The sequence below is a fragment of the Physeter macrocephalus genome, chromosome 2 (assembly GCF_002837175.3).
Source record: "Physeter macrocephalus isolate SW-GA chromosome 2, ASM283717v5, whole genome shotgun sequence".
Taxonomy (NCBI): Eukaryota; Metazoa; Chordata; class Mammalia; order Artiodactyla; family Physeteridae; genus Physeter; species Physeter macrocephalus.
This window is the reverse complement of record NC_041215.1, coordinates 76,394,173-76,419,737: the sequence shown is the minus strand read 5'-3', so window position 1 is coordinate 76,419,737 and position 25,565 is coordinate 76,394,173. Positions and strand designations below refer to the sequence as shown.

Genomic DNA, 25,565 nt, shown 5'->3' with positions numbered 1-25,565 from the left:
TCACGGGCCCAGCCGCTCCGCAGCATGTGGGATCTTCCCAGACCGGGGCGCGAACCCGTGTCCCCTGCATCGGCAGGCAGATTCTCAACCACTGCGCCACGAGGGAAGCCCCCCGTATCTTTATAGAACTGATTTTCTTCCAGGATATGCATGCATTGAGAATCTGACGTACCATCTCCCCAGAACAATGTACATCGGCGTATACACAGAAGCGCTGCATATATTCTCTGGGGGTTCACAGAGTTTCTAATAGTTAGGCTGCTCATAAATGAAACGCTTTGAGAAGCCACGAGCAGCCTGCCCCTGCAGTTATCCATTTGGGCACCTGCCAGGCGTGTGATGGACGGGGATCTGTCTTGCTCCCCTAGTACCAGGTGTGTCTCTGTACATCTGGCTCAGATACTGGGCTTTCGGTTTGGTGTTATGATGTGCTTGATCTGTTGCTGGTGGTGGGTGAGGCTTCTGTGGGTAGAGGCTGAGGTCACACCGAAGAGGATGGTTCTTTATGTTGTCCTTAGAAAACTAGAATTGGAAAGTGGGGCTCAGGAAGGTGGGAGAGGGAACTCCTGCCCCTCTCTTAACCTTACCTTTTAGGGCTTGGCCTCTGGGATGCCAGAAGGTGACTCTGGGTTCTGGCCTCTGTTAGGTAGAGTCAGGCTGGGGGGTAGCCAGGGGGGAAAGCTGTAGGGGGCCCCAACTGAAGTTGTCAGCCATAGCTCAAGAACAGACTGGATGGGGCTTCCCTGGTGGCGCAGTGGTTGCGCGTCCGCCTGCCGATGCAGGGGAACCGGGTTCGCGCCCCGGTCCGGGAGGATCCCGCGTGCCGCGGAGCGGCTGGGCCCGTGAGCCATGGCCGCTGAGCCTGCGCGTCCGGAGCCTGTGCTCCGCAACGGGAGAGGCCACAGCAGAGGGAGGCCTGCATACCACAAAAAAAAAAAAAAAAGAACAGACTGGCTGTATATGATGCTCTGTGTCTATTATTTTGATTATCTCTCCAAGGTTTAGTGAATCTTGTTTACTGTTCTGGTTTGGCCTCCATGGCTTGTGGGGAGTTCACGGAAGGGGGAGGGGGGTGGGTTTACCTTTGAGCTGGTTGGGAAAGCACCTCCTGAGACCATTGTTGTAGGGGCAGCGGTAATGAGTGAAAGATCTTCAAAAGGAAAATGACCTTCAGGACAGCACTTGGTCATGAGGCCCAGCTTCACAGCTTCCCACAGGGTGATTTTGTTGTTGTGGGCACCAACCTTGGAGGATAAATGCTACAGAGGGAATAGCTGGATTTTCTTATATGAAAGATTTCTTTGGATTCTGAGATTCTATGACTGTGTATTTGTCCCTGCAAGTATCTTTAGAGTTGGCTGTTTTACTGATTTCCCTCATCCAGCTTTCAAATGATGGAGACCTGGGCAATAGGGAAGGAGGGAGTATATTATATTCAAATGTTGGGAAAGCAGTTTCATGATGGTTCAGAGAGCATAATGACCTTTTTTTGTAAAAGAAGCAAGATTTCAGGAAAAAGAAACTCCAATAAGCAACCCACTGGATAGCACTAGGGCTGGGGGTGGGGATTACCTCGAGCAAACAGGTTGGAGAAGTCGGTCTCTGTGCGCTGGAAGCGGCCATCTCTGTCGCTGTTTTCACAGGAAAGCAGATTCTTGGAGGACTGCCTCTCCTTGAAGGCGCTCACAAGCCTGCTCTTCTCTTCCAGGCTGTTGGTCCTTTGCAAGAAGCCTGTAGCACAAGAAGCTGGGTCAGAGGAAGGGCACCAAACTCCCAGCCTCGGAGGGTCAGCTGCTGGCCCAGGTCGACTCTCCAAGCAGGGCTCTCACTTTTCCTGAATAGAAGCCGAGTGTCTGTTTTCTGTGGAAGGGCTCTGGCACTGCTCGCCTCCAGGCGGGGAGGGGGCAGCGCCAAGTGTCATCAGTGGCACAGACCCAGTCATGCAAGAGAGAAAAGCAGTAAGTGAAGCCCATTCTCCTCTCTGAACATGACAGTGAACGCAGAATTAAGTCAATTGGACAGCTTCCACTCCAGTAATCAGCCCCAGGATGGGGTTTTAAGGGAAGGGACACAAACAGAGAGGATGCTGCCAGCTCTGGGTTTATGGGCTGTGCAACCAGAGGGAGGAGGGGGTGAGGACTAGCACTGAGGATTGGGGAAGATGCTTTCCTTGGACACCAGGTAAATGCTACCAGGGTTGAACGTAAGTTTAATTTTTCTGACCCAAAACTGAAGGGCAGCTTTCCCTGTACCACCCCCTCTCCTTAAATAAAGGTATTGGAGAAAGAGACAAGAAAGCCTAAAATTTTATGTGTGGTGACATTTAATTCCATAAATACTTATTGAGCACCTATTGTGGAAAAGGACTTTACTAAGCATTTAGGACCAGGGACAGATAAAGATAAAGGAGACAGATCCCCTCTTCTCCAGGAGCTTGCAGACTGGCAGGTGGTGAGCGACAATGTAATAAAGCTAGACAGCCATCCAAGAACTCCACAGAGATGAACTCTGAGCCCAGGGTGGGAGTCAAAGCACTTCCCCCCTGCCCCTCAGAAGGAGTGGAGATCTCTCCTGCCTGAGGCGAGCAGTGCAAACACTACCAGTGGCAAAAACCCAGAAGCAGGCTGAGCTGAAAGGGCTGAGGCTCTGCCAACCAGGAGCACACTTCCTCTCTCAGCACCTCCACCTGTCCCTTCTGGGGCTCGGGACCTGCAGACCCACTCCTTCCCTCAGCATCTTCTCCAATTCAGCCTCAATCTTAGTCTGCAATGCAACACCCTGAAAAGAGGAAGAAAGTTCTAAGCTTCTTGGTGACCCCAAAGCTGTATTTGTATATACCAAGATCCTTGGGGAGTCACATACGTCACAAGGCAGGCTTGGAGGAAAGTCCCCGGAGGTTCCACGAGAGGCAAGTTAATCTGAGGAATTCAGCTTTACTTCCCCAGGACTGCAATTCAGTGGTGAGGGGTGAAGGAACGAGGGATGCAGGGGGAAAGTTGCAATGATTAGAATCCTCCCACACACAGAAGCAGGGTCTATTTTTGGAGGGAAGAATAGGAAGGCAGAGGCCTTTCATTGTTCCCAGCACCTTTAAAACTTATCACTAAAGCTCTAAAGGACATCAGAAGGGGAGAAATACACTATGATAGAGCTCCACACTTGGATATAAAGATGGGGGGGGTGCATCCTCCCCTTCACCTCTGCTCCTACTTTCTGAATTCCTCCTCCAAATCCCCGGAGTCCAAAATGAGAAGCTAGCACTCATTTGCCAGAGGGATGCAGTATCACCTGGCTCCTGAGTGAGACTGCCCCCCCTACACCCAAACAGGCAGCAGTGGAATTTGTTTCAGGCAGGCTGAAAAGACCAAGTCCACGTGCCCTAATGGAGGTGAGGTCCTGCCTAGCTGAACTCCTGCTCTTTAGGTCTCTGACCTCTGGTTGGTTCTGACTCACACCCTGGGAAAGTCTCTGCCTTGAAACCCCTTAGCAACTCCTTTCCTAGGTGGGAAAGGACCTAGGACCTGCATTTGGGCTTTGGATATTATCTCCAAAGGAGTTCTTCTCACAGGCATTCCCAGAGGTGTCCTGATAGGAATGAAAGATGACAATTACGACACTTTAAACCTGCATCCCATTCCTGGACCACACTTCCTGGAGTGCACAAGGAATTAGTGTTTTCTATACATCTTATAATTATCCTATGCAAAGCACACTTATATTGCATTATAATTTGTGTTAAAACCCATTAATTTGCTAATATAAACACTTAATGGATATTGTTTTTGGAATATCACTTTTTTGGAAGGTATTTGTTTTCTAAAATACTGGGAGCCTCAAAAATAAGGTCAAGGGGCTTCCCTGGTGGCACAGTGGTTGAGAGTCCGCCTGCCAATGCAGGGGACACGGGTTCGTGCCCCAGTCCGGGAAGATCCCACATGCGGCGGAGCGGCTGGGCCCGTGAGCCATGGCCGCTGAGCCTGCACGTCCAGAGCCTGTGCTCCGCAATGGGAGAGGCCACGACAGTGAGAGGCCCGCGTACCGCAAAAAAAAAAAAAACACACAAAAAAATAAGGTCAAGGACCCGGGTCTCTCTGGGCTCTGAGAGGCTCTGGAAGTTCGTATGCTTCTCCAAGGATAATGAGGTGGTGGATGACATTGAGGTCAGTGCTTTGATGACCTCCCTGGCTAGCAAGGGGTCCTGGAAGCAGAGGTCCCTGAGACTAAAGCAGACTGTACTCCCTTTTGCTCTGTACCTCAGCTATAAGGACCTAGTTTACGGTAACTTAGCTGAACATTCTTAAGAGGCACAGAGGCAAGTGGAGGGGAGCCGAAGCTGCGGTAAGCCTCGGCCCGGTAGTAGCACCCTGGCTAGCTTCCACCTGTGAGCCGAGGGGCGGTCCTGCTGCTGGTATTCACAGCTGCCCCCAAACTCAAAGGCCTAATCAGCTCCTCGAGGGGGGGAGGTGTGAAGAACTAGAGCACCTGGTTCAAGCTGGTTGTTTCCAAGTGGGCTTTCAAACTGAGCCTGGCATAAGGGCACCTGGCCAAGGGGGCAAGTGAGGCCTGAAGCCCAACCCCCTTGCTGTCTCTCACCAAGCTGTAGCATGGAGTTGCATCTCCCTAGAGGAAGGGGCTCTTTTCCTGATTTTTCTGGGCTATAAGTACCCTGCCAGATCTCTCCCCCACCTCAAACTTTTTCTTTTAATTTCAAGAGAAGCCACAATAAATACAGAATACTTGAAATGTATGTTTAAAAGTTGGTGACTGACACAAAATTAAACACACACACAAACACACACACTGCATGGGCTAAATAAAACAGCTCAGGGGCTGAAACTGGCAGCCAGTCTGGGACCTCTGAATACAGAAGTGATTGAGGCCCAAGAACACACTAGGAAGTTAGCAGAGCCAGAGCCAGAACTTAGGGCTCCCTGCATCTCCTTCAATTTAGGTCATGCTATCATGCCTGTAGCCACCCGGCTCTCTACCTCTTGGCAAGACCCTGGGTTTCTTCTGGCTGACTGCTTTCCCATGGGATTTATCCTCCGGAGCTAAGGGTTCCACTGGTGAGACCAGGGGCCTTCCTTGCAGCTTTGTCTTCCTGGTGGTGGTGGGGATCCAGGAGAGGGGGTAGGAGAGGGAGTGGGGTGGAACCTTGGCAAGGGCAATGGATGGGTCCCCCAGGGCAATGGATCTGGAAGTGAGAAGCTGACCATTAGTTCCTCAACTCTCTTAAGGTGAAAGGTCAAACCAACCTGGAGAGTGTCAGGTCAAGAGGGCACCTTTCAAGCCCCTGAAGGTCTGGGATGAAGGGAGTGGGGGAATCTGTGTGTGGAGGAGAGGAGGGGTCTGTGGTTTCAAGTCAAAACCAAAGACTGCACTTTGCCTCCGGTAACTAGACTAAAATGGAAAGCCAGAGTTGGCGCAAAGTATGGAAAACAAATCCTCCTGTTGTTTTGTTTCCTTACAGAATCAAACCTATTGTAAATCCTCCTAACCTGTGGCCCCCAAAGCATGTGTATTAGCAGAAGGCAATTTCCCCTCAACACACTACCAGCCCTCTCCTGTCACAGGGGTTTCAACTTTCCTGAAATTAATGTTGGGGAGGTGGGTAAAAACAGAGAAGAAACTCCCTGAGGATGGTAGCCCCCAAATGCCCAAGAGCTCGCCCTCAGGGGAAGCTGATGCAAACCTCTATTCCCCAATTCCCCTACCCCTGTGCCTGGACATCTATTCCCGGACCCAGGGATGCTCCTGCCCCTTTACCTTTTCGGGTCACTTCGGGTGTGTCCCCGGAGCGGCGTTTAGACCTTCTCTTCTCCCCAGACCCTGAGGGTCTGCAGTCGGGGCAGCAGGGGGCACCGCCCAGGGCCGAGGCCGGGAAGCGGGGATGGGGAAGGATGAAGGCCGCTGGCTAGGCAGGCCTAGGACCGCGAGGAAAGCAGCCCTCACCCCAAGCCTCCCCCCACCCTGTCCTCGACCGTGGCGGGCGCCCAGGGCTCGCTCAGTTCTGCTTGCCCGGCTGCATGACAATGACGGCTGCTGAAGCCGAGCGCCGCGGCCGCCGAAGGGACCTGGCGCGAAACGGGCCATTAAGCCGGGAATGGCGGCGGGGAGAAGGGGGCTATTTATAGAACAAAGCTCGGCTGCCGCCAGCTGCCCCCGCGCGGGGACGCGGCCCAGGCCTCGCCCCGCGGGCCTCGCGTGCTGGGGAGAGGGCCAAACCCCGGGGCCTCCCCGCCGCAGGGCTGGGCCTTCCCTGCAAAACGGCTAGGTCCTGGAGTCGAGCAACCCTTCCTCACCGTAAAGCTGCTTCTGGGATCAAGGGGACAGAGCCCCAGAAACGCTGGGAGGGCGCCGCGCCGCAAGGCGGGTAAGGGAGGGTGACTCCCAAAAGCTGCTAAGTAACTCCTCTCGCTCCGGCCACAAACTCTCGCCTCCCTGGGGCCCCGGGATGCAGGGCAGCTGCGAAGATCAGACCCGGAGACCACCGGCTCGCCGGCCCACTCTCGGGCGCTCCCGGGGCTGGGCGGGCGTGCCTACGCCTGCGCCGCCACTATCTCCAGCGCGCAGCAGCTGACGGATGGCCTTTTAATAAGCCCCTCGTTAATCTTACCCCGCCTCTCCACCCCCTGACCGGGGACGTCCGTATTTTCTGGCCCGATAAGGCTAGAAATTCTAGACGGTGAAATGTAGCAAGGAAAGCAAGTTCTCATTGTTCAGCCGGAGCCACTCAGCTGTGTCCCTTCGAACAAATCTCCTTTTTTCCTTAAAAATAAACAAAAAACCAAAAAACCCCTTGGGCGTTTTCATCTTAGATCCTTACGTCTCCGGAGAGCAGTTCTTTCTCCCGTCCAGCTCCCAGATCTATTTTCCTTCCTCTCTAGCAAATCGTGCCCGATACCCCCTTTCCGTCTTGCGGCCCCACGCCCCCTCTGCCCCCTTTCCCTTCCCTCCTCTCCTTCAAGGGCAAGCTCCGCAAACCCTCTAGCTTGCACCGCCCGCACCTCCTCCAGGCAGGCCACCGAGGGCTGCAGGCAATCCTTTCTCTTGGCCTCCAAGGCCTCAAAGAACGAAATCTGAATCCGTTTTGACATCTCGGGCAAAAATATCCAGCCGAGGAAGCCACTTTCAACGCCCGATGGTGGAGAGGGAAGGAATACGACGTGACAGCTACCGTGTAAGGCGGATGTCTCGCCTTGGGCCTGCTCTCCAGTAAACCCGGACCTTTTTATGCCGCCTTCGCGTCGCGTAGGCAGAGCGCATGGGTCAGAACAGCCAAAGCGCCGGGCAACATGAGCGGGGCTGTAGCGCGGGGGCGCTGTGCTCGCGCCCAGCTAGGGGAGCCCCGAGGTCTCAAGTAGCCCAGTGCCCCCCATCGGAAAAGGTCCCTCGGGGGCACGTCAGGAGAGGGCAGAGGAAGGTCAAGGCCAGTAGAGGAGCGTCTGCCGGGCGTAGGGGCTGTAGACACTAGAAAACAGACCCAAGAGCCAGGATTCCCTTCCACTTACGTCCCACTCTCCCAAACCCGCAAAGCCCGCTCGCCTCGCAGCCCCTTTGGGGCCCCAGCCGGCCCTTTCACTTACCACAGATCTTCAGCCCCAGTTTTCTGGTGCATCCATGGGCCACTCCGCACCAGGTGTCATACGCTAGAAACCAAGAGACGTGCGATCAGTGAGGCTCGGACAGCCCGGCACCCGGTCGAGGGCAAAGGTTGTCTGTCTGGGGAGGGTAGGGGCAGGTCTTCGCCAGTGCGCCTCACTAAAAAGCTCTTTCCTGAAAGGAGCTAAGAGCCAGATCTTTGGGCCGACGGGGAGACTCGTGCCCCCCGAGACCCCACCACAGTCCCTTCCTGCTGCGACCTCAGGTACAGAACAGTGTCTCTGAGAGGCCACGCACTCAGCGCCCCGCCGGCCTCCCAGCGACCACGATGGGGTAGCCGCCAAGGCGGGGTCGGAGTGGGACAGGGCTGACCGCAGGTGCAAAGGGCCAGGCCCGGCTCCTCGAGTTGCCCAACACACACCCGCAGGCCCTGTCCCTTGGTCTCCGCCCAGCAGACTCGAAGGGCGACCACAGCGGCTGGGAAAGGGAACACAGAGACATCTGGGACCAACACGTCTCATAATTTCTTGGCGGGTCTCCAGCCGAGTGGCAGCTTAAAATAAACTGGCATGAAATGGGGTCGCGGAAGAGTTCAAGAATTAATTGGGTGAAAAATAGTATTTGACTAAATGGTCGGGCTGGCATGGCCGCTCTTCAGTGGGACTGGGGAGTCGGCAAGACAATAGTGCGCCTTGGGTCTCACCCCCTGCCCCCTCTTCCCAACCTGCCCCTCATTAACCCTTCCCTCGGACGTCTCGCATCTGGAGCACGCGAAGGCGAAGGGAATCAGACACTTTTTCTCCAGGTCTGAATCGCGGATTCAGGCGCTGCCGTGTTCTCAAACTCCTCAGTGTCTATCCTGCCCTCGGGTTCAACTTCCAGCCAGAAGCACGGGGGTGCCTGCAAAGCCTGCATGCGAGCCGGTGTAGTGGGCCTAGCCTGAAATTCCTCTCGGATTCCTCATAGCAAGGCGCCTCCAATCACTCCCATCCCCCACCCCATCCGGGCCTGTGCCTTCAGCCGGGCGCGAGTGTTTGCTGCGATAAGGAGAGTGACATCCATTAAACCCGAGGCACAACAGAGCCCCAGCGGGGAGAAGAACTAGCCCGACGTCAATGAGAGAGCGTGTCACAGATGGAGTTCCTGCAACAGACAGTAGTAAATTGGTGCAAAAGCTAAACCCTAATAAAAATGCCTGGCAGGTAAAGAGCTATTTTCATCCGATAGAGTGCTTTCATTTTAAATGCCATCTCACCTAATCCTCATAACCCTATGAAGCAAGAGGAGTGTTAATCTAAGACTTGCTACAAATAAAAACACTGAAGCTCAGAGAGGCTAGGAGAGTTTTCCAAGGTCACTCAGCTGTGGCGTTCGAGTCCAGACCCATGGCACTGCCTTTTAGAGTTGGGGATTGCAGTGAAAGAAAGGGAAAGAGACATGGGAAGAGGAAGTGAGAGAGATCCTTTGACGTAGCCAGAGTAGGGAAGACCGAGTGGCTGAGAACAAGGAGGAGGCGTCGCCGGAGCCAAAGGTCGAGTAAGGTTGTGCGAATTGAGCAACGCCACCTCCCAGGAGGCCCCGGCGGGGCAGAGAAGCAGAGCCAGCTGGGCGGGCGAGGATGTGTCTGCAAGGGAGGGCCAGGATGGGTGGAGAGCCAGGCGTGCGCACACAGCCGAGAATGCTCACGGCGGCTGGGCTGTCGGGGCCGGCGGCGGCGTTCTCAGGACAGGTGCTGCAGGCTCTTCCTGGGCCCAGTTCTCGGCTATCTTCCCTCCGCCCTGGCGAATTCCGGGCGCGCCCAGCCAAGAGCGAACTTGGGTCAGCTCCTCTGCTGGGTCTGGGACTCGCGGTTGGGCACATGGGCTCCGCTGCTGGCTGCCTCTGGGAAGTAGGGGCGCAGTAGGGGTGCAGGACTCGAGGGTGGGTGAACACAACGGCTGCCCACCCCTGCCAGACAGCAAAGACAGGGGCAGGAAATGTGGAGAGAACTGGAAAAGAAATCCATCAGGGCCAGAGCAACAGACAAAGGCGCGCAGGGCTCCCGTTTCTCTTGGCTTGTTCCGACCAGCTCTGGTAGCCAGTGCCCGGCTCTCGCGCCACCAAGGCTGGCGGCTCTCCTGAGCCCCTCTTTGTTGTGTGGGTAATTGTAGCTTGCCTGGGGGGCGGGGAGAGGGAGCTGCAAAGGGAACTGGAACGCCGCCTAAGAATTTAAGAGAAGGCCTCCAGCCGGGAAGCCAAGGGCAGCACCTAGGTGTTGGATAGAGGGCTTACCCGATACGCCCCCGCGCCAACCTTCGTTGATGGGAACAATTGATGTTTTCTCAAGCTTATAGAAAGTGCTATAAAAGCGAAGCAATGAGCCCTCCTTCTAACCACAATGCCATCCCTAAGCCCTTTTATATAGAAATTCTGGGGCCGTTACTATCTGGAGCTCATGGATTTGGAGGAAGCGCATTTCCATCCAAAGCGGAAAAAGGAAAACAATTCCCTCATCTCCACGCCTCTACAAAGATGTTGGAAATCAATCCGAATTAAAGCCAGATTCTGGAAATGGGTTGAGGAGTCGCACGGAGCTAGGGGTGGGGAAGCATACATCTCCCCACCCGCTTTTATCTGGTTCCCCTTTTCTTCCTCTCTCTTCGAGAGGTGTTCATTGCTGACAGGTCTCCTGCCCTGGAGAAAAGAGAGGGCTGCTGTCTCCTCCCACCCTGGCAAACCTTCTGGACTCCTCCTGGTTCCCCAGTTCTTGCCACTCAGGATGCTGCCCGCTTTTTTTTTTTTTTTTGTCTCTGAAATGTAATTAATTGTCTAAAATGTCGAGGCTTAATCTCAAACCATTTTATGCTCCTTTCTCGCCCCTGGCTTCTTCCTCACTCGTCAATAGCTCGACGCAAATTTGGAGCAATTAGGGACCCCGAGTTTTCTAAAAGCTGCAATTAACGTCGAAATTTCCGCTGATTATAGACTTCGAGCACAACGCAGGGGTAAAGGAGTGGGGGAGGGGTCAGATCTCGGCTCAACGAAAGCCGAAGACAGAAAACTCTCTATTCCCGCTGATACTCCCAGCTCCTCACACCAACCCTTGCGCTGACCCCCGTCGTCCCACCTAGCAAAGAAACCACACACAGCACAACAAAAACAACCCTCTCGCCGCGCGTCCTTCTCCCGCAGCGAAGCCTCCAAGGATCGCCGCCGCTCCGACCCTGTGTGGTTCCCACTGCCTTAGCGCCCTGGAATCGCCTAGCATCCCTGGCAGTCGAACGACCTTTGGTCGGGACCTGGGTCAGGGCCCCATATCTTTCTAGCCTCCATCATCTCCGCGCTCCCCCTTCCCTTTCCGCCAGCGCAGCCTCCTCACGTCCCAGCGCCCCCATCTTCCCCGCAGTCCATTTGATAGGAAACTGGAGCAGGACCTACTTGTGGGGCGCAGATTGGTAGTATTGGGGTCCGCTCCCGCGTTCGAGGAGGTTGCGGACGAAGAAGGGGTCGAAGACGCCATCTGCTCGGTTGTCCCCGGTCCTCTGCTGTCCGGGGTCCTCCGCCGGCCGGGCTTAGGAACAGGCTGCAAAGAGAAGCGAGAGCTGTACGAGGAGGGATTCAGGGGTCCGGCGCGCGGGAGGCGACTGAGCGGTCGGGGGCGCGGACGCTCCCGCTGAAGTCCGGGCTCGGGAGAGAGAGGCTAGAGGAACGGCAGCCAGCGGGCTGGGTCGGGGTGCGACGGGCTGGGGACGGGGGCGGGTGGGGGGGGAAGAGACGTGCGCGCGAGCTGGGGACTCGGGCGCCCGCAACGTAGCCCGGGGCGGCTCTCCAGTCTGGCGGCGCGGCGGGGCGACCTGGAGCGCAGCGCTGAGACTAGAGGAGCCCAAGGCCAGTGCAGGTCGCGCGGGTGCGGGGAACTGGGCTAGGAGGGCTAGGGAGGCTCAGTGCGCGGTTTTCCAGCCCAGCCGCGACAAGCACTATTGGGCTCTCAGCAGCCGGCGGGCGGGCGGGCGGGCAGGCGGGTGTGGGGGGGGGCGGGGAGGAGGGCGCACGGGGCGGGCACGTCTGGTTCGGTGTCTGGTTCCCCTTGTTGTGTCTGGCTGATTCCCTGGAAAGAAGAAGGCTAACTGCTCCGGAGACCGGGGACTTTGGTGAGACAAGGTGAGAGGGAAAAAAGGGTCCATGTCTTTACGTTCTCCCTCGGACTTGGCTGGGGTAGAAATACAGTCACCTTGTAGTCCAGACAGCCAGAAAGCAGCGAGTCGGAACCTCGCTTGTCTCCCTCTTGCCCCACCCGCTTTGAGTCATCTCGAAGCCAAGAACGGGGCTCCATCCTTGTTTCTGTATTTCCTCTCCACCCAACTCTCTGAGGTCCCCGGATTTCTCGCTGTACAGACCCGGAGAGGGTGAGAGAGGCAAGAAAGGGGAACGACACCGGGGAAACGAACTTGAGCCCAGCGCGCGGGAGGCGGCAAACAAGGATAGGTGCGCGGCGCCCCTGCTCCGCGCTCGGCGCTGGTGCGATGGCTTCCGAAGGCCAGGGGACAGAGAGTGCGGGCGAATCTGGGTACATCTAAGAGCCTATAGAGTAGCGCCCGCCGGCCACGGTCTCCACACCCTGCATAGGACTCCGCATCTAGCTCCGCGCGCGCACTCGCACAGCAGAGCAGGCAGCGGGGAGGCCGGGGCTTCTGGGGAAGTAACAGGTTACCGCTCTGAGTCGCGCCTTCGTCTGCTGCTGGCCAGGAGCCCATTGGTGAGACCGGCGCTCACAGCCGGGTAGCGGAGGGGAAAATCGCTCTCGCTCCACTTCTGCGCGAGCCTCAGCCTCCGTGCGTCCCCGGGGCATGAATCTCGCTGATGGGGATAGGATGATTGCGAAGGCTGAGGTCTCTGCGCCGCGCAGGAACTGAGAGCCAGGACTGGGGCGGGCGGGACGCACTCGGCTCGGGAGGGTAGATGGCAGACACTGGGGTGGGGATTGGTCAAGAAACCGCGGGTGAAGAGGACCCAGCTAACAGTCGCGGCTGGGCACTGGGAAGGTACGCGCGGCCGCGCGCTTACCCACCTAGGTTGGGAGACAGCAAGCCGGGCGCTCCGGTCGCTCTTCTGTGTAGCGCCCAGCAATCCGCCCGGCTCGGCCCGGCTCTGCCACAGGCGTAATCCGCCCGGCGTCACCTCCAGCTGCCGCCTCTGTTTCGCTAGCACCGTCCCGCACGGGAGCTCCAGGAAGAGAAGAGAGCAATCCTAAGAGGTGGCTTCTTGGCTTCGGGGGAGGCGGAGGCAGAGTGGGGAGGCGGGGACCGGCTCAGCAGGGGAATCACGAGGCCGCTGCTTGCGGGGGCAGCTCGGCAAAGCGGTGGGGCTCCTTGCAGGTGCCTGACCGCCTCTGGAGCTTTATAGGGCGATTATAAATCCAGATCACGGGTTTGCGCCCGGAAAAAAAAAAAAAAGGAAGAGAAAAAGCAAGAAAGCAAGCAAGAAAGAAAGAAAGAAAGAAAGGAAGAAAGAAAAAGAAAGAAAGAGCCCTATGAGTAATCCAGACCGTACTCAACACGCTCTATTTTTTTGAAATAGGCAGAGTGTCGGGTAAGGCGAGGCAAGAGAGAATTTCTATGAAGAATTCTGTCTCGCTGAGCGCTTCTCCCTCCCTTTCTTCTCCCCCACTACCATATCTTCGAGAAGACAAGAGCAGTGGCTTTGCCTCAATTGCTCTCCCCGCGGTTCCTCCAGCTCTACAACCCTACGATGCCTCCTTGAGCGAAACCGCGTTCTGGGTCGTGTCCTTGCTGGCTCTCTACTGAGCCAGGATTGTTGTGAAAGCAAAGGAGGCAGAGATGAGGGGGGAACACTCAGACCCTAGAGGACTCCATCTCCTTTTCACTTCAGTTTCCTAATCCAGCTCGGAGCCTCCCCAAGTACTTCATCTGAGCACAGCTACCCACTGCCTCCGCAGAGAAAAGGGTCCGATTTCCAACCCACTGTGCGCTCCCTCCTAGCTTTGGTTCCCTTGGTGATGGGGAAAGGAGTCCTCCTGATTGATCATATGTGAAGGTTAATAACACGCACGAGTGCCGCTCCACACACAAGGGGAACCCGAGCATAGAGGTGTCCTGGGGGTGGGGTGGGGGGAGCGGACCGGCCCTCTCTGCCTAGGCCCACTCCCCTCCACTCCCGCTTCGATTTCATGCTTTTTAAGGATTCTCCTTTTGCAATATTTAAACGTATTTAACGAACTGCCTCGTTCGGAAAGCCCCTCACGGTAAAAAGACGTTCACGGAAAAATTTCCACCAGATGGCGCCAGGCGGCCAGAGACCGAGAGGCCCTATGCCGGCCGGTTCTTTTCTCGTGCGCCAGAGCCAACAACTAGACCCGCTGGCTGGGTTGTTTATCCTCTGGCCTTTTCAAGCCATCCCTCAGGCACCCTCGTCTCTAATTTATGTTCTCCTCTTTCCTCTACCTCAGTTTCTTTTTCTTGAGGGCAAAACAAAGTTGATCTTTGGGTCTGGGTGACACCGTGTAACCAGTGATTCCTTTACTCGTTTTCACAGTGATTTTTTTTTTTTTCCTTTCCCTGTTGCGGTGCAGCAGGCAGGGGTTATATATGACACGTCTGCGGCCTTGCTGGCCCACCGGAGTCCCGTCCCTTCTCTCTGAATGTCTTATTGCCTTTCACCACGACACAGTGGGAATGCCGAAAATCTTACAAAGCACTGAATATTCCATAAGGGAGATCGAAGATTCAGCCCTGAGAAGATGGAGTTCGATTAGTATGAGGGATCTCGTTGTGAGGTTTGAAATAACCGCGTTGCCCTTGATACTAAAGGAAATACTGTTGCCCTCTCATCCATCTTACAGTAAGAACTCGGGCACTTTTTAACTCGGGCACTCCTTTTTTTTTAAGGACGGAAAAGCATCCCGAACGGCGGGCGTGGGTAACCGCAGCACCGGGCGCCAGAGCTCAGGGCAGGGTGGGCGTGCCCACTCCGCGCAGGAAACAACCCTTCAAACCGGGCGCGGTGGTGCAGCTTCTCTGCCACGCTTGGAATGCGCGGTTTACTACGAGACTAGGCTCGGAATTCCACCCACGCCCCTTCCTCGAGCCTCCCTAAAAGAAATGGTTGCACCAATCAGGGAGCCCGGTGATAGTGCTCGACCATTCAAGACGCCCTGGGGCAAGGAGGCCGGCGGGAGGAGGCAAAAAATCCCGGCTCCTCTCGGGGTGTGCCGTACTAGGAAGACGCCCGCTCACCTTCAGTCTCCTCCGCCTTCTCCTAAGATCCGAGATTCCCCAGAAAGGAAGATTCGTTTACCTTCACCTGTGGCATCAGACTGAGAAATTTCCACCCACTCCCTCTTCTGACCCCGGTGTCCAAAACGCTCACCCCTAACGTTTTAGCCAATAAAATAATCTCGCCGGAGAAAGAAATCTCCTACAAGACTGTGTGTCTCAAATTAAAGCTGAGTCCGTCCAGCTGCAAGGACATCCCTCCCTTTCTCCTTTATGTAGGGGGAAGGGAGGAATGAAGGCTCTTGCTCGTCCTTAATTTAAAAATGTTTAATTAACTATTAGTAATTAATTAAACGGATGTTTATTAATCGCCTACTTTGTGCCAGGCGCTGTTCTCATGGAGCTTACACTGTCCAGCAACTTATATTATACCTGCACTCATGAACATTCCAGTTAGGCAGGAAGAGTAACAGAGTTGGGGACTTCATGGCTTTGATTTAGTTTCCAATTATCTCTCATTCCAACCCAGACTCTTGGGCTCAGCGGAGATGGTAAGGGACCGAGGGCCTGGAATTCCACAGTTTCAGCACAGCGAGTTCGGACATAAGGAACCGAGGGCCTGGAATACCACAGTTTCACCACAGCGAGTTCGGACATAGGGCACGGCTCTTTCAGCACCAAGGACAGAGCCCACGGTTTGGTCGCTTAACCCTCAGGTTAGTCCGCTTAGGTCTCCAGCATTTAGGAAACCCGCCCCGCTCTCCCCATCCGCCTCCCCGCAGTAACTGCTGGGTTTTGTTTCCCTTGTTGGGGCGCGGCGGTGGTGGTGGAGTATGTCGCCCCATTCTTGCCTCTCCGGTGAGAATTTGCAAGGAGGGTCGTTGTGGTTGTCTTTTGGCTCTTCAGAATATTTGGGGATCTCTATTTTTGCCTGTATTTTTCCACTCTTCTTTTTATCTTTTATGACTCCCGGGGGAAGATGCTTTGGATAATGGGGGTGGAAAAAAGATATCCTCTCTAGGGACTCTTGCTGGTGGTGAGGGGTGGCCCGGAAGGGAGTGGTATCCGCCCAGCTGTTTCGTTTGCATTTGATCTAAGGTTTAGCGCTTTGAAGAAATGGGAACAAGACGCCCAGAGGCAGAAGAAGGAGGGGGCGAGGGCAACCCCTCTGGTCTCTCTCTGCCGGGCGTGCAGGTTTTGCCAGCCTGCAGCCCGGGCTACTCGATTATGTCTTCCGAGGACAACCTTCATTTAGGTCAAGGATGGCTGGGACTTGGGAATACGACCCTCCGCCCACAATGCCCTTTCCCCGGGAGGTTTAAAGATATTCCAAGTGGATTTGGATTTGGAGCCGAGCCTTTCGTCAAAGGAAAAAAAGCGAATGGGTGGAGTAAGGAGTGGAAGGGGCACCCAAATGGGCTGCGGGGGAGATTTTTTATGCGTAAAATATGGTCCGCGTCAAGGTGAGTAAATATGAAACGTCAATTTTTTTTTTTACGCATTTAGCATTTTTAGCCTCCAGGAAAGGTAATTTAGAGCCACAGTGTTGGTTCATTTCAGCCTGCTCGTTAAGGTCTATTTTAAGCATCTAATTTACGACCAAAAAAGAGGGGGAAAAAATGGCAGTGCTCACCTTGTAAACGTCTGTCTCCCGAGACGAGGGCTGTGGGCAGCGTTAACCGTACACTCGGCTTTTCGTTAAGTGGGAGCGAAGGTCTATTCGGTGTGTTTGTGGACTTTAAAGATAGTTCCCCAAATCACTCTGGACTTTCTTTGGGAACCATAGCTAAATCAACACCCCTACCCGCAACAGACCACGTCACACTCACTCCTGGAAGACGGGAAAGGGTTAAAAGTGTGGCGAGAGAGGGAGAATTCCAGCCAGAACGCCGCCAGGGAGGACTCCGGAAATTGCCACCTTTTCTTCTAAAGAACAGCGCTGAGTTCCTCAGATAATCGTGATATGGTCCCTTCCCCCTTGCTACTCAGAAGGTGAAAATATTCTAATATTAAAGAAATTAATCAAAGAGGACAGAGTAATTTGTATTGGGGCACCTCTTAAGACGCCCAGGTTCTCGCTATTTCCAACACGACGACGGGAGGGACCGCCAGGTGGCGATAGATTACAATTTCTGAGGGAACAACGGGTTCCACAAGGGAGCAGTTCTTGAAGGAAAACTGCTGGCAGGCCCTTTCCAGTTCACACTCATACTCTGCCATATTTCACAAAGCAGGGCCTTTTTTTTTTTTTTTTTTTTAATGCCGAGAGATGCTGCCGGAAGTGGCTGGGTTTAAACCCTCAGAATCTCTGTCCCTTGAAAGAGGAGGGGATGCAGAGTATCCAACTCCTTCCCACAGAGCTGCTCTTTAAAGGTAGCCTCAGGACGGGAACTCTGGTATTAGGCCAGGTGTTTCACTGCGAAACTGGACACCAGGGAAATAACAGGTCTGGATTGCAATTCTGACAGCTTCTAAGATGTATCTATGTTTTCAGTTCTCTCAACAAAAACTAAGGCAAAATCAGTCCTTTCCCAAAAGAGGGGGATGAAGAAAGATGATTTCCCAAATGAGATGCTTTTTAGTGAAACAGAGTATGGAATAGCAATACAGTTGAGTCTTGAACAACTTCCCGGGGTTAGGGGAGCCAGCCCTCACCACAGTGGGAAATCCATGTATAACTTAGAGTCGGCCCTCCAGGTACAGAGTTCCTCAACATCCACGGTTCCTTTGTATCCTAGATTATGCATCCACACTTTCAACCAACCTGAAATCATGTAGTACTGTAGTATTTACTATGGAAAAAAATCCACATCTAAGTGGACCCTCACAGTTCAAATCTGTGTGTACAAGGGTCAACTGTATTTTATCTATTTTTTTTTTCAGTGTAAAAGCTCTTGAACTATTTAGAATAACAGGTATTTAGCCCTTGCTTTCAGATGTAGGTGCCTAGGACTGCTGTGTATGAGAGGTCCTGGAAGGTTCTGACTTCGTTGTGGAGAATCTGATAAATTTCTATTCCTGATCAGATTCCTTCCCTATCTGGCCTAATCCTTGGCCAGTTACTCAGGGGAGAAAACAGAAGCTTAACAGGTGGGATTCATCATTGCTGTTCTAGCTCAGTTTCTTTCTTGTCAAGAACTAACAAGTAAGAGCTCACTGGAATTTATTCACACCCAAGGTTCTCACCTGTGTCAGCTGCAAATCAGTGCCTTGGGTTTTCCCAGAGCAATTAGTTACCTGGAGCTCGTTCTTTCTTACTTTCAGGTGCAAGGCTGAGGTCTTGTTTTCTCTGCCTTTGGATGAGTCACGGATCCTTTAGAACTGCAACAACTTGAAATCTCAGGAAGTCCCTAAATATGCAGATTAAATGATAGTCAATATCTTTTCACTGGGGCTATAGTCACATTGTCTCAACTACATAGCTAGGGATAAACCACAGAGATGCCTTGAAGCCCGGGAAGACTTGAACTGGTAAAACTTTTGTTTTCTTCCCTGAATCAGAACCGTATACTCTCGCCAACGTCACCCTGCCACCCCCCCACCCCCCGCCACACACACACACCAACCTTGATATTGGACTTGGCCATGTGATTTGCTTTGGACACAGGAATAGAGCTGAACTGCAAATCCATGAGTTTTGAGGTAATGTGTGATGCATCATTTCTGTGGCAGTAGCTGACGAATACAGCCTCTCACACCAAGGCTGCCAGGGAGAACCAAGGTGGAACTCAGAGAGAGGTCTTGGCATTGGCTGCCCAGGATTGCTTACTGTGGGTGGGCCCAGTCTGGACTAATAGCGGTGGTGGAGGGGGTGGGGCACGTTAGCGAACTCTGACCTCTCTGTCTCTCTCTCTCTCCCTCTCTGTGTCTGTCTGTCTCTCGCTTTAGAATCATGACTACAAAAAGTTATATTATAGAGGTGAAAAATAAATCTCCTGGAAATTATGTGGTGTGTTTATTGTCTGAATTCTCATTTAAGCATCACCTGAGATCGTCTGCTCTGCAGACAAAGAGACTGAAGTCCAGAGAAGTTTCAGGAGTTCCCAGAGCACACACTTAGTGAGAATCAGGCTGGAAACTCTTCTCCCTTCATTCTCAGTGCCCTGTGCACTGCTCAGTGAGGCCTCGAGCTCTGCCACGTAATAATCATTTGGCCTTGGAAAATCACTTAATCTCTCTGGACTCCCATAATGGCAGGGTTAGGGTACCAGATGAGACCAGATAAGGCTTCATTCATCTGAAATAATTAATTAGTAGTGTTTCATGACTCTTCTCACAGGGCAAAGTTCTCCTGTTGTGAATGCTATGGACTCAAGGACCTCTTGAGGTCTTCAAGGCAGCTTGTTACAGGAGGAAAATCAATAACTTTAGTCAGACTTGAGTTCAAATCTCAATTCTACTTATCAGCTATTATTTAAATGCTCTCAGTCTAAATTTTCTCATCAATAAAATGGGAGCTAACATTAGCTTTGTGGGCTGTCTTATTTGATGTCCATAAAACCCATGTTCACAAGTTCAGTGGTGCCTGGTTTATGGATTTCAATGTATGTCAACTCCTGCTCCTGTTCTTTCCCCTTAGTTCAACAGTGATTTTGATCCATTTAAATGTTTTCTCCTTGGATGTATAAGCTAAGCCTAATATGTGTTTTATTTTGTTGCCCATTTCAGTAGAGCTTCATCATCCCTTGACACGGACTTGAAGGCTTTCGCTTCAGCAATTTTAGAGGCTTTTTAATCTACTGAGAGTTTTGATTCCTAGAGGAGAAAATTTTCTGATGGAACATTCAGACTCAGCTGAGAAGGGGTGAAAAGGAGCCAGTTTTGTGCCAATGTCTTCACTCTGCCCCAGTGACAGTGACCTTCTTGTTGTTTCTTAAACATTCTTGGCATGTTCCCATCTCAGGGACTTGGCAATAAATATTCCTCTGCTTGGAAAGCTCTTCCCTCACGTATCCATAGGATTTGTTCCTTCTCATTCTGGTTTTTGCTCAAATGTTCAAATGTTATTTTCTCGATGACCTTCCTTTATCCCTCTATTTAAAACTGCAAATCTCCCCCAGTCATAGAACTCCCTATTCCACCCTGTTTTTTTCTCTAACACTTTCTTTTTTCTTTACCACTTGACATATTGTATATTTTACTTATTTATTGCTTCTTTCTTCTCACTAAAATGTAAGCGGGGCGGGGATGTCTTTTTAAACCAATGTATCCCCAGCACAGAATGGTTCCTGGAACACTATAACCACCCACTGCATATTTGGCTGGTTTTTATTTATTTATTTATTTACTTTTTTTGCGGTACGTGGGCCTCTCACTGTTGTGGCCTCTCCTGTTGCGGAGCACAGGCTCTGGACGCGCAGGCTCAGCGGCCATGGCTCACGGGCCCAGCCGGTCCGCGGCATGTGGGATCTTCCCAGACTGGGGCACGAACCCGTGTCCCCTGCATCGGCAGGCGGACTCTCAACCACTGCGCCACCAGGGAAGCCCTTGGCTGGTTTTTATTTTGTGCATCTGAATAGACAATATATTCCTAAGATCTTCAGGTGGCCATCTGGAAGGCAACTAGTGCCTGCAGAATGAGCATGGGCAGTCGTTTTGCATCACTTTCTTTTCTTCATCTGAATTCAGATGAGGAGGTGAGAAGAAAAAGTAGACAAGGAAGAAATAAGTCCCCTGAAGTCAGAACCACCTAGGAGACCTCAACTAGCCTATGAAGGAGCAGCCAGTTACATTAGTATTCAAACCCCTGCCTTAACAGGTGGCAAAAGATCTCAGTTTTTGCAAGTTTGTTTTGAGACAAGTTTCTCAAAAGTATTCTTTTAATTCCATTTAGTACATAGGATTTTTAATATTTTTCCTCTTATTTTCTTTCATTGGTGGGATGTGAGCTAAGGGAAGGTGGCTGTAGGATGACGATGTTGTCTGCTGATTTAAGTATTCTGCCCCACCTTTGGCTCAGTTCTTCAGATGCCAACAGGATGAAACTGAATTTGGTGCCTATTATGATGGGAAAGAGATTTTCTTCCTAACACACTATCGAGTGGTAGACAAGGAACTGTGAAATGTATCATCTTAACAGGATGATTGTTTTCAAGTAATCCTTTTCATGGAAAGACGTTCAGAATAATTTTTCTTTGAGGCGAAGTTCCATTTAGAGACCTGGGGGCATGAAACGCCAAAAGTCTTGTTACAGAGTAGAAGAGGGGGCAAGCTTAAGTAGTCAAAAGGTGGGGGAAGGAGCTCAGGAAAGTTAACCAACTATTAAACTTTTTTTTGATACAGTTATGAAACAATAGGAACTATTGTGTTGGCCAAAAAGTCCGTCCGGAAGATGTTATGGCAAAACCTGAACGAACTTTTTGGCCAACCCAACACATAATCAATTCTAAAAAAACAAGGTCTTTTGGAGGCTATAGGTGATGATTTGCAATTGTTTCTACTTAATTTATCCAACTGGGCATAAGAGTAAGCAAGTTTGTGAGTGTACTAACTGGTTAAGGTTCTATGAAGATCAGCATTTCTGTCTCAGACATTTCTTTTCTGAACTTAATGACCTATTTATTTACTTATTAGTATTGATCCTCATCAGAAGCTTCTAGCACACCAAAAAGTGTACTAAGGCCTGCTAAAATGCCTCACGTACAATAGGCAATTCGTGAATATTGCTTTATTTCCTCCCTTCCTTGTGTAAACTTTTCTGTTCTTAAGGTCAGTTTTACTTTAATTTTTTTTTTAGTCTTTTTTTAAATTGAAGTATAGTTGATTTATAATGTTGTGCCAGTCTCTGCTGTACAGCAAAGTGACTCCGTTATACACATGTATACATTCTTTTTTTAATATTCTTTTCCATTATGGTTTTCCATTATGGTTTATCCCAGGAGATTAGATATAGTTCGCTGTGCTATACAGTAGCACCTTGTTGTTTATCCTTTCTTTTTAAGTTTCTTTCTTTTTTAAAAAAAGTACATTTCTTCCTTTAAATTAATATATGATTGTTAAAGTCTATGACTTTATAATGAACAAAAATGAAATAACCTCATCACCCATACACAACCATAGTTAACATTTTCATTAATTTTTCCCCCAGATTTCATCCCGCCCCATTAGAGGCTTAATTTAAAAGTTTCTAGTATTGAACAGTTATTTGTACACACATGTTCACAGCAACATTATTCTCAATAGCCAAAAGGTGGAAGCAATCTAACTGTCCATCAATGGATGAATGGATACACTAAGTGAGATATATATACACACAATGGAATATTATTTAGCCATAAGAAGGGATGAGGTATTGGAACATGCCAGAGCATAGATGAACCTTGAAGACATTATGCTGAGTAAAATAATCCAGTCACAAAAGGATAAATACTGGAGGATTCCACTTACTTGTGGCACCTAGAGTAGTCAGATTCATAGACAGAAAGTAGAACAGTGGTTGCCAAGGACTGAGGGTAGAGGGAAATGGGGAGTTATTGTTTAATGGGTACGAAGTTTTGGTTTGAGAAAATGGAAAAAGTTCTTGAGGTGGATGGTGGTGATGATTTCACAATATGAATGTGCTAAGTGTTACTGAACTGTGTGCTTAAAATTGGTTAAGTGGTAAATTGTATATTTTAGCACAATAAAAAGCTTTTAGTTATAAAAGTGACGCATGCCTATGATAAAAAATTAAAATGCATACATTGAAAAGTAAAGCTTTTCTTACCTACCTCCCCTCCTCACTTGCACAACCCAGAGATAACCGTTCTAGCCAGTTTCATATTTCTACTTTTGACATACCTGCACCTGTAACTGGCACAAGGATCCGCCAATTCCTCTTCCTTGGCTTTGAGTGGCCATGACCCTTGGGGACCTGATGGTACCCTAAAGAGTCCAGTTAGGCTTACAATCTTAGAGGGTGTTATTGGTGTCATTATGCTTGCTATGCTGTGGCAGATACATACAGTAGGATGCTCTCAGCTGCAAAGTAACAGAAAATCAGAAACAAACTGGCTTAAACAGTAAGAAAATTTATTGTCTTACGTAGGATATCAGAGGTCGGGCAGGCTCTAAACCAGAGATGACTGTCAATAAAAATGTCATCAAGGACCAGGTTCTTCTTTTCTCTCCTCCGCTGTCCTTAGCATTGGCTTCAGCATAAAGCTTCCCATGGTTCTAAGATGCTGCAAGTACGCATGAGGGCTCTATGCTTTCTTGTCTCATGTTTTATTAGCTGAGTTCTGTCCATGTCTAGTAATAAATAGTAGTAAAGGGATATTGGTCTAAGGGTACAAAGTTTCAATTATGTAAGATGAATAAGTTCTGGAGATCTAAGGTACAGCATGGTAGCGATAGTTAACATACTTATTATACACAGGCCTACCTCATTTTTATTGCATTTCACAGATACTGCGTTTTTTTTACAAATTGGAGGTTTGTGGCCACCCTATGTCAAGCAAGTCTATTGGGGCCATTTTTCCAATAGCATTTGCTCACTTTGTGTCTCTGTCTCACATTTTGATAATTTTTGCAATATTTCAAACTCCACCAGCAAAAAGATTATGACTTGCTGAAGGCTCAGATGATGGTTAGCATTTTTTAGCAATAAAGTATTTTAAATTAAGGTATGCATATTATTTTTTTAGACATAATGTTATTGCACATTTAATAGATTACAATATAGTGTAAACATAACTTTCATATGCACTGGGAAACCAAAAACTTCATGTGCCTCACTTTAATGTGATGCTAGCTTTATTGTGGTGGTCTGGAACTGAACCCAAAATATCTCTGAGGTATGCCTGTACTTGAAATTTGCTAAGACGATAGATCTTAAATATTCTCAACACACACACACACACACACACACACACACACACACACACACACACAGAGGTCACTATGTAGAGGTGATGGATATGTTAATTCGCTTGATTGTGGTGGTCATTTCACAATGTATACGTGTATCAAGTTGTTCACCCTAAATATATATAAAAATATAATTTTTATGTCAATGACATTTCAAAGCTGTTACAAACAAACAAACTAGTAGCAAGTGGGATGGGAGTACCATGATTAGCTTAGACTTATCACCTAGGTTGAAAAGGCTGGAGGGGGAATCAACCAGTGTCTGCTATAGGCTGTCTCCTGGTTCAAAAGGGTGCATTATGAACAAGGCTGTGCAAGCCCATCTCATCTCCCAGTGCTTTACTTAACAAGCCTCTCCAATTTCTGCACACACACAGCCCCACCCCGCATTATAACATATCCCATGTCAGCTGGGTAGTTTATTAGGAAAGCCAAGCAGAGAGACCTTTGTCCTCCTTAGTGTGGCCTTGGAGGCTACATCTTACTTGCCTCTTGTGAAGTCTCAATACCTCACAATATAGGACACTTGCCCAGAACTCCAAAACATTTCCAGTGGATCCAGGCTTTCCTTCACATCTGGCACCATGAGCTCTGGTCAAGTGGTCCACACCCCCTCTCCTGCTTGTCTAACATCAATATTCCAGGCAAAATACCAAAATTACATATACCTTACATGTAATTAACCAAGGGTATAGTTAAAGGGAAAAAGCACACTTCAGTTAAAGGGAATGTAGGTTATCACCTTGCTTAATATACAGTTGACCCTTGAACATCATGGGGGTTAGCGGTGCTGATCCTCCGCGCAGTCGAAAATCTGCGTATAGCTTATAGTTGGCCCTTAGTAACCGCCGTTTGGCATCTGTGGTTTGGCATCCATGAATTCAACCAGCTGCGGACCGTATAGTACTGTAGTATTTACTACTGAGAAAAGTTCACATATAGTGGACCCGCACAGTTCAAATCCTCGTTGTTCAAGGGTCAACTATATAAAGAAATGAAGGGTAACTGAAGGCTATATGAGGAGCACAAAAGAGAGGCAATTCTGATTCCACGTTTGGACTGCTGGAGCGCAGTCCAGATGGAACCAACTGCCACTCACTAAGGTTATGTTACATACATTCTCTAAGGTATTAGATGGTCTTTACTTAATAAATCATTCCCCTTTCTTCAATCTGCTCCTCTCTACTGGAATCTTAGGGAGGAAAGTACAGTGAAGGGTAGGGCATTAAGAGTAAAATGATCTGGATTTGGAATACCTTATGCTCTTCCTTTCTAACCCAGGCCCTGAGAATGGCTCTGAAAGAAGCGTGGTGAGAAGGACAAGGGCCGTTCTGCCAACAGTAAGGTAGCGACCAGAGAATACACCATCTCCATTCACAAGCACATCCATGGAGTGGGTTTCGAGAAGCACACCCCTTGGGCACTCACAGAGATTCAGAAATTTGCCACGAAGGAGATGGGAATTCCAGATATGCTCATTGACGCCAGGCTCAGCAAAGCTGTCTGGGCTCAAGGAATAAGGAATGTCCCATACTGTATCCATGTGTGACTGTCCAGAAAATGTAATGAGGATGAAGATTCACCAAACAAGCTCTATACATTGGTCACCTATGTATCTGTCACCACTTCCAAAAATCTACATTCAGTCAGTGTGGATGAGAACTGATCACTGATTGACAAAGTTATAAAATCATCAAAAACAAATGACCTGGATTTGAATCTGCCAATTCCCAGGTTTATGATCTTTAGAAAGTTACTCTCGGGCTTCCCTGGTGGCGCAGTGGTTGAGAATCCGCCTGCCGATGTAGGGCACACTGGTTCGTGCCCCGGTCCGGGAAGATCCCACATGCCGCGGAGCGGCTGGGCCCGTGAGCCATGGCCGCTGAGCCTGCGCGGCCGGAGCCT

The 25,565-nt window shown here is 50.5% G+C and overlaps 1 protein-coding gene and 1 pseudogene across 3 annotated transcripts in view; one reads left to right on the top strand and one right to left on the bottom strand.

Moving 5' to 3' along the window:
- Positions 1-12,817, bottom strand: part of GAD1 (glutamate decarboxylase 1) — a 41,601-nt gene extending 28,784 nt beyond the window's left edge. The window contains exons 1-4 of one of the 3 annotated variants that reach the window (XM_007106388.2): positions 12,650-12,817; positions 11,020-11,164; positions 7,587-7,649; positions 1,573-1,731 (exon numbers count right to left, since the gene is read on the bottom strand). In XM_007106388.2, coding sequence (XP_007106450.1) covers positions 1,573-1,731; positions 7,587-7,649; positions 11,020-11,101 — 304 coding nt within the window. In that variant the 5' untranslated portion in view covers positions 11,102-11,164; positions 12,650-12,817. Of the gene's footprint in view, positions 1-1,572; positions 1,732-7,586; positions 7,650-8,023; positions 8,124-11,019; positions 11,165-12,649 lie in introns of those variants that run through there. The other 2 variants (XM_007106389.1, XM_055078892.1) reach the window with 2 other exon arrangements.
- Positions 12,818-17,357: 4,540 nt separating this feature from the next.
- Positions 17,358-25,326, top strand: LOC102973258 (60S ribosomal protein L31-like; annotated as a pseudogene).
- Positions 25,327-25,565: the final 239 nt, after the last annotated feature.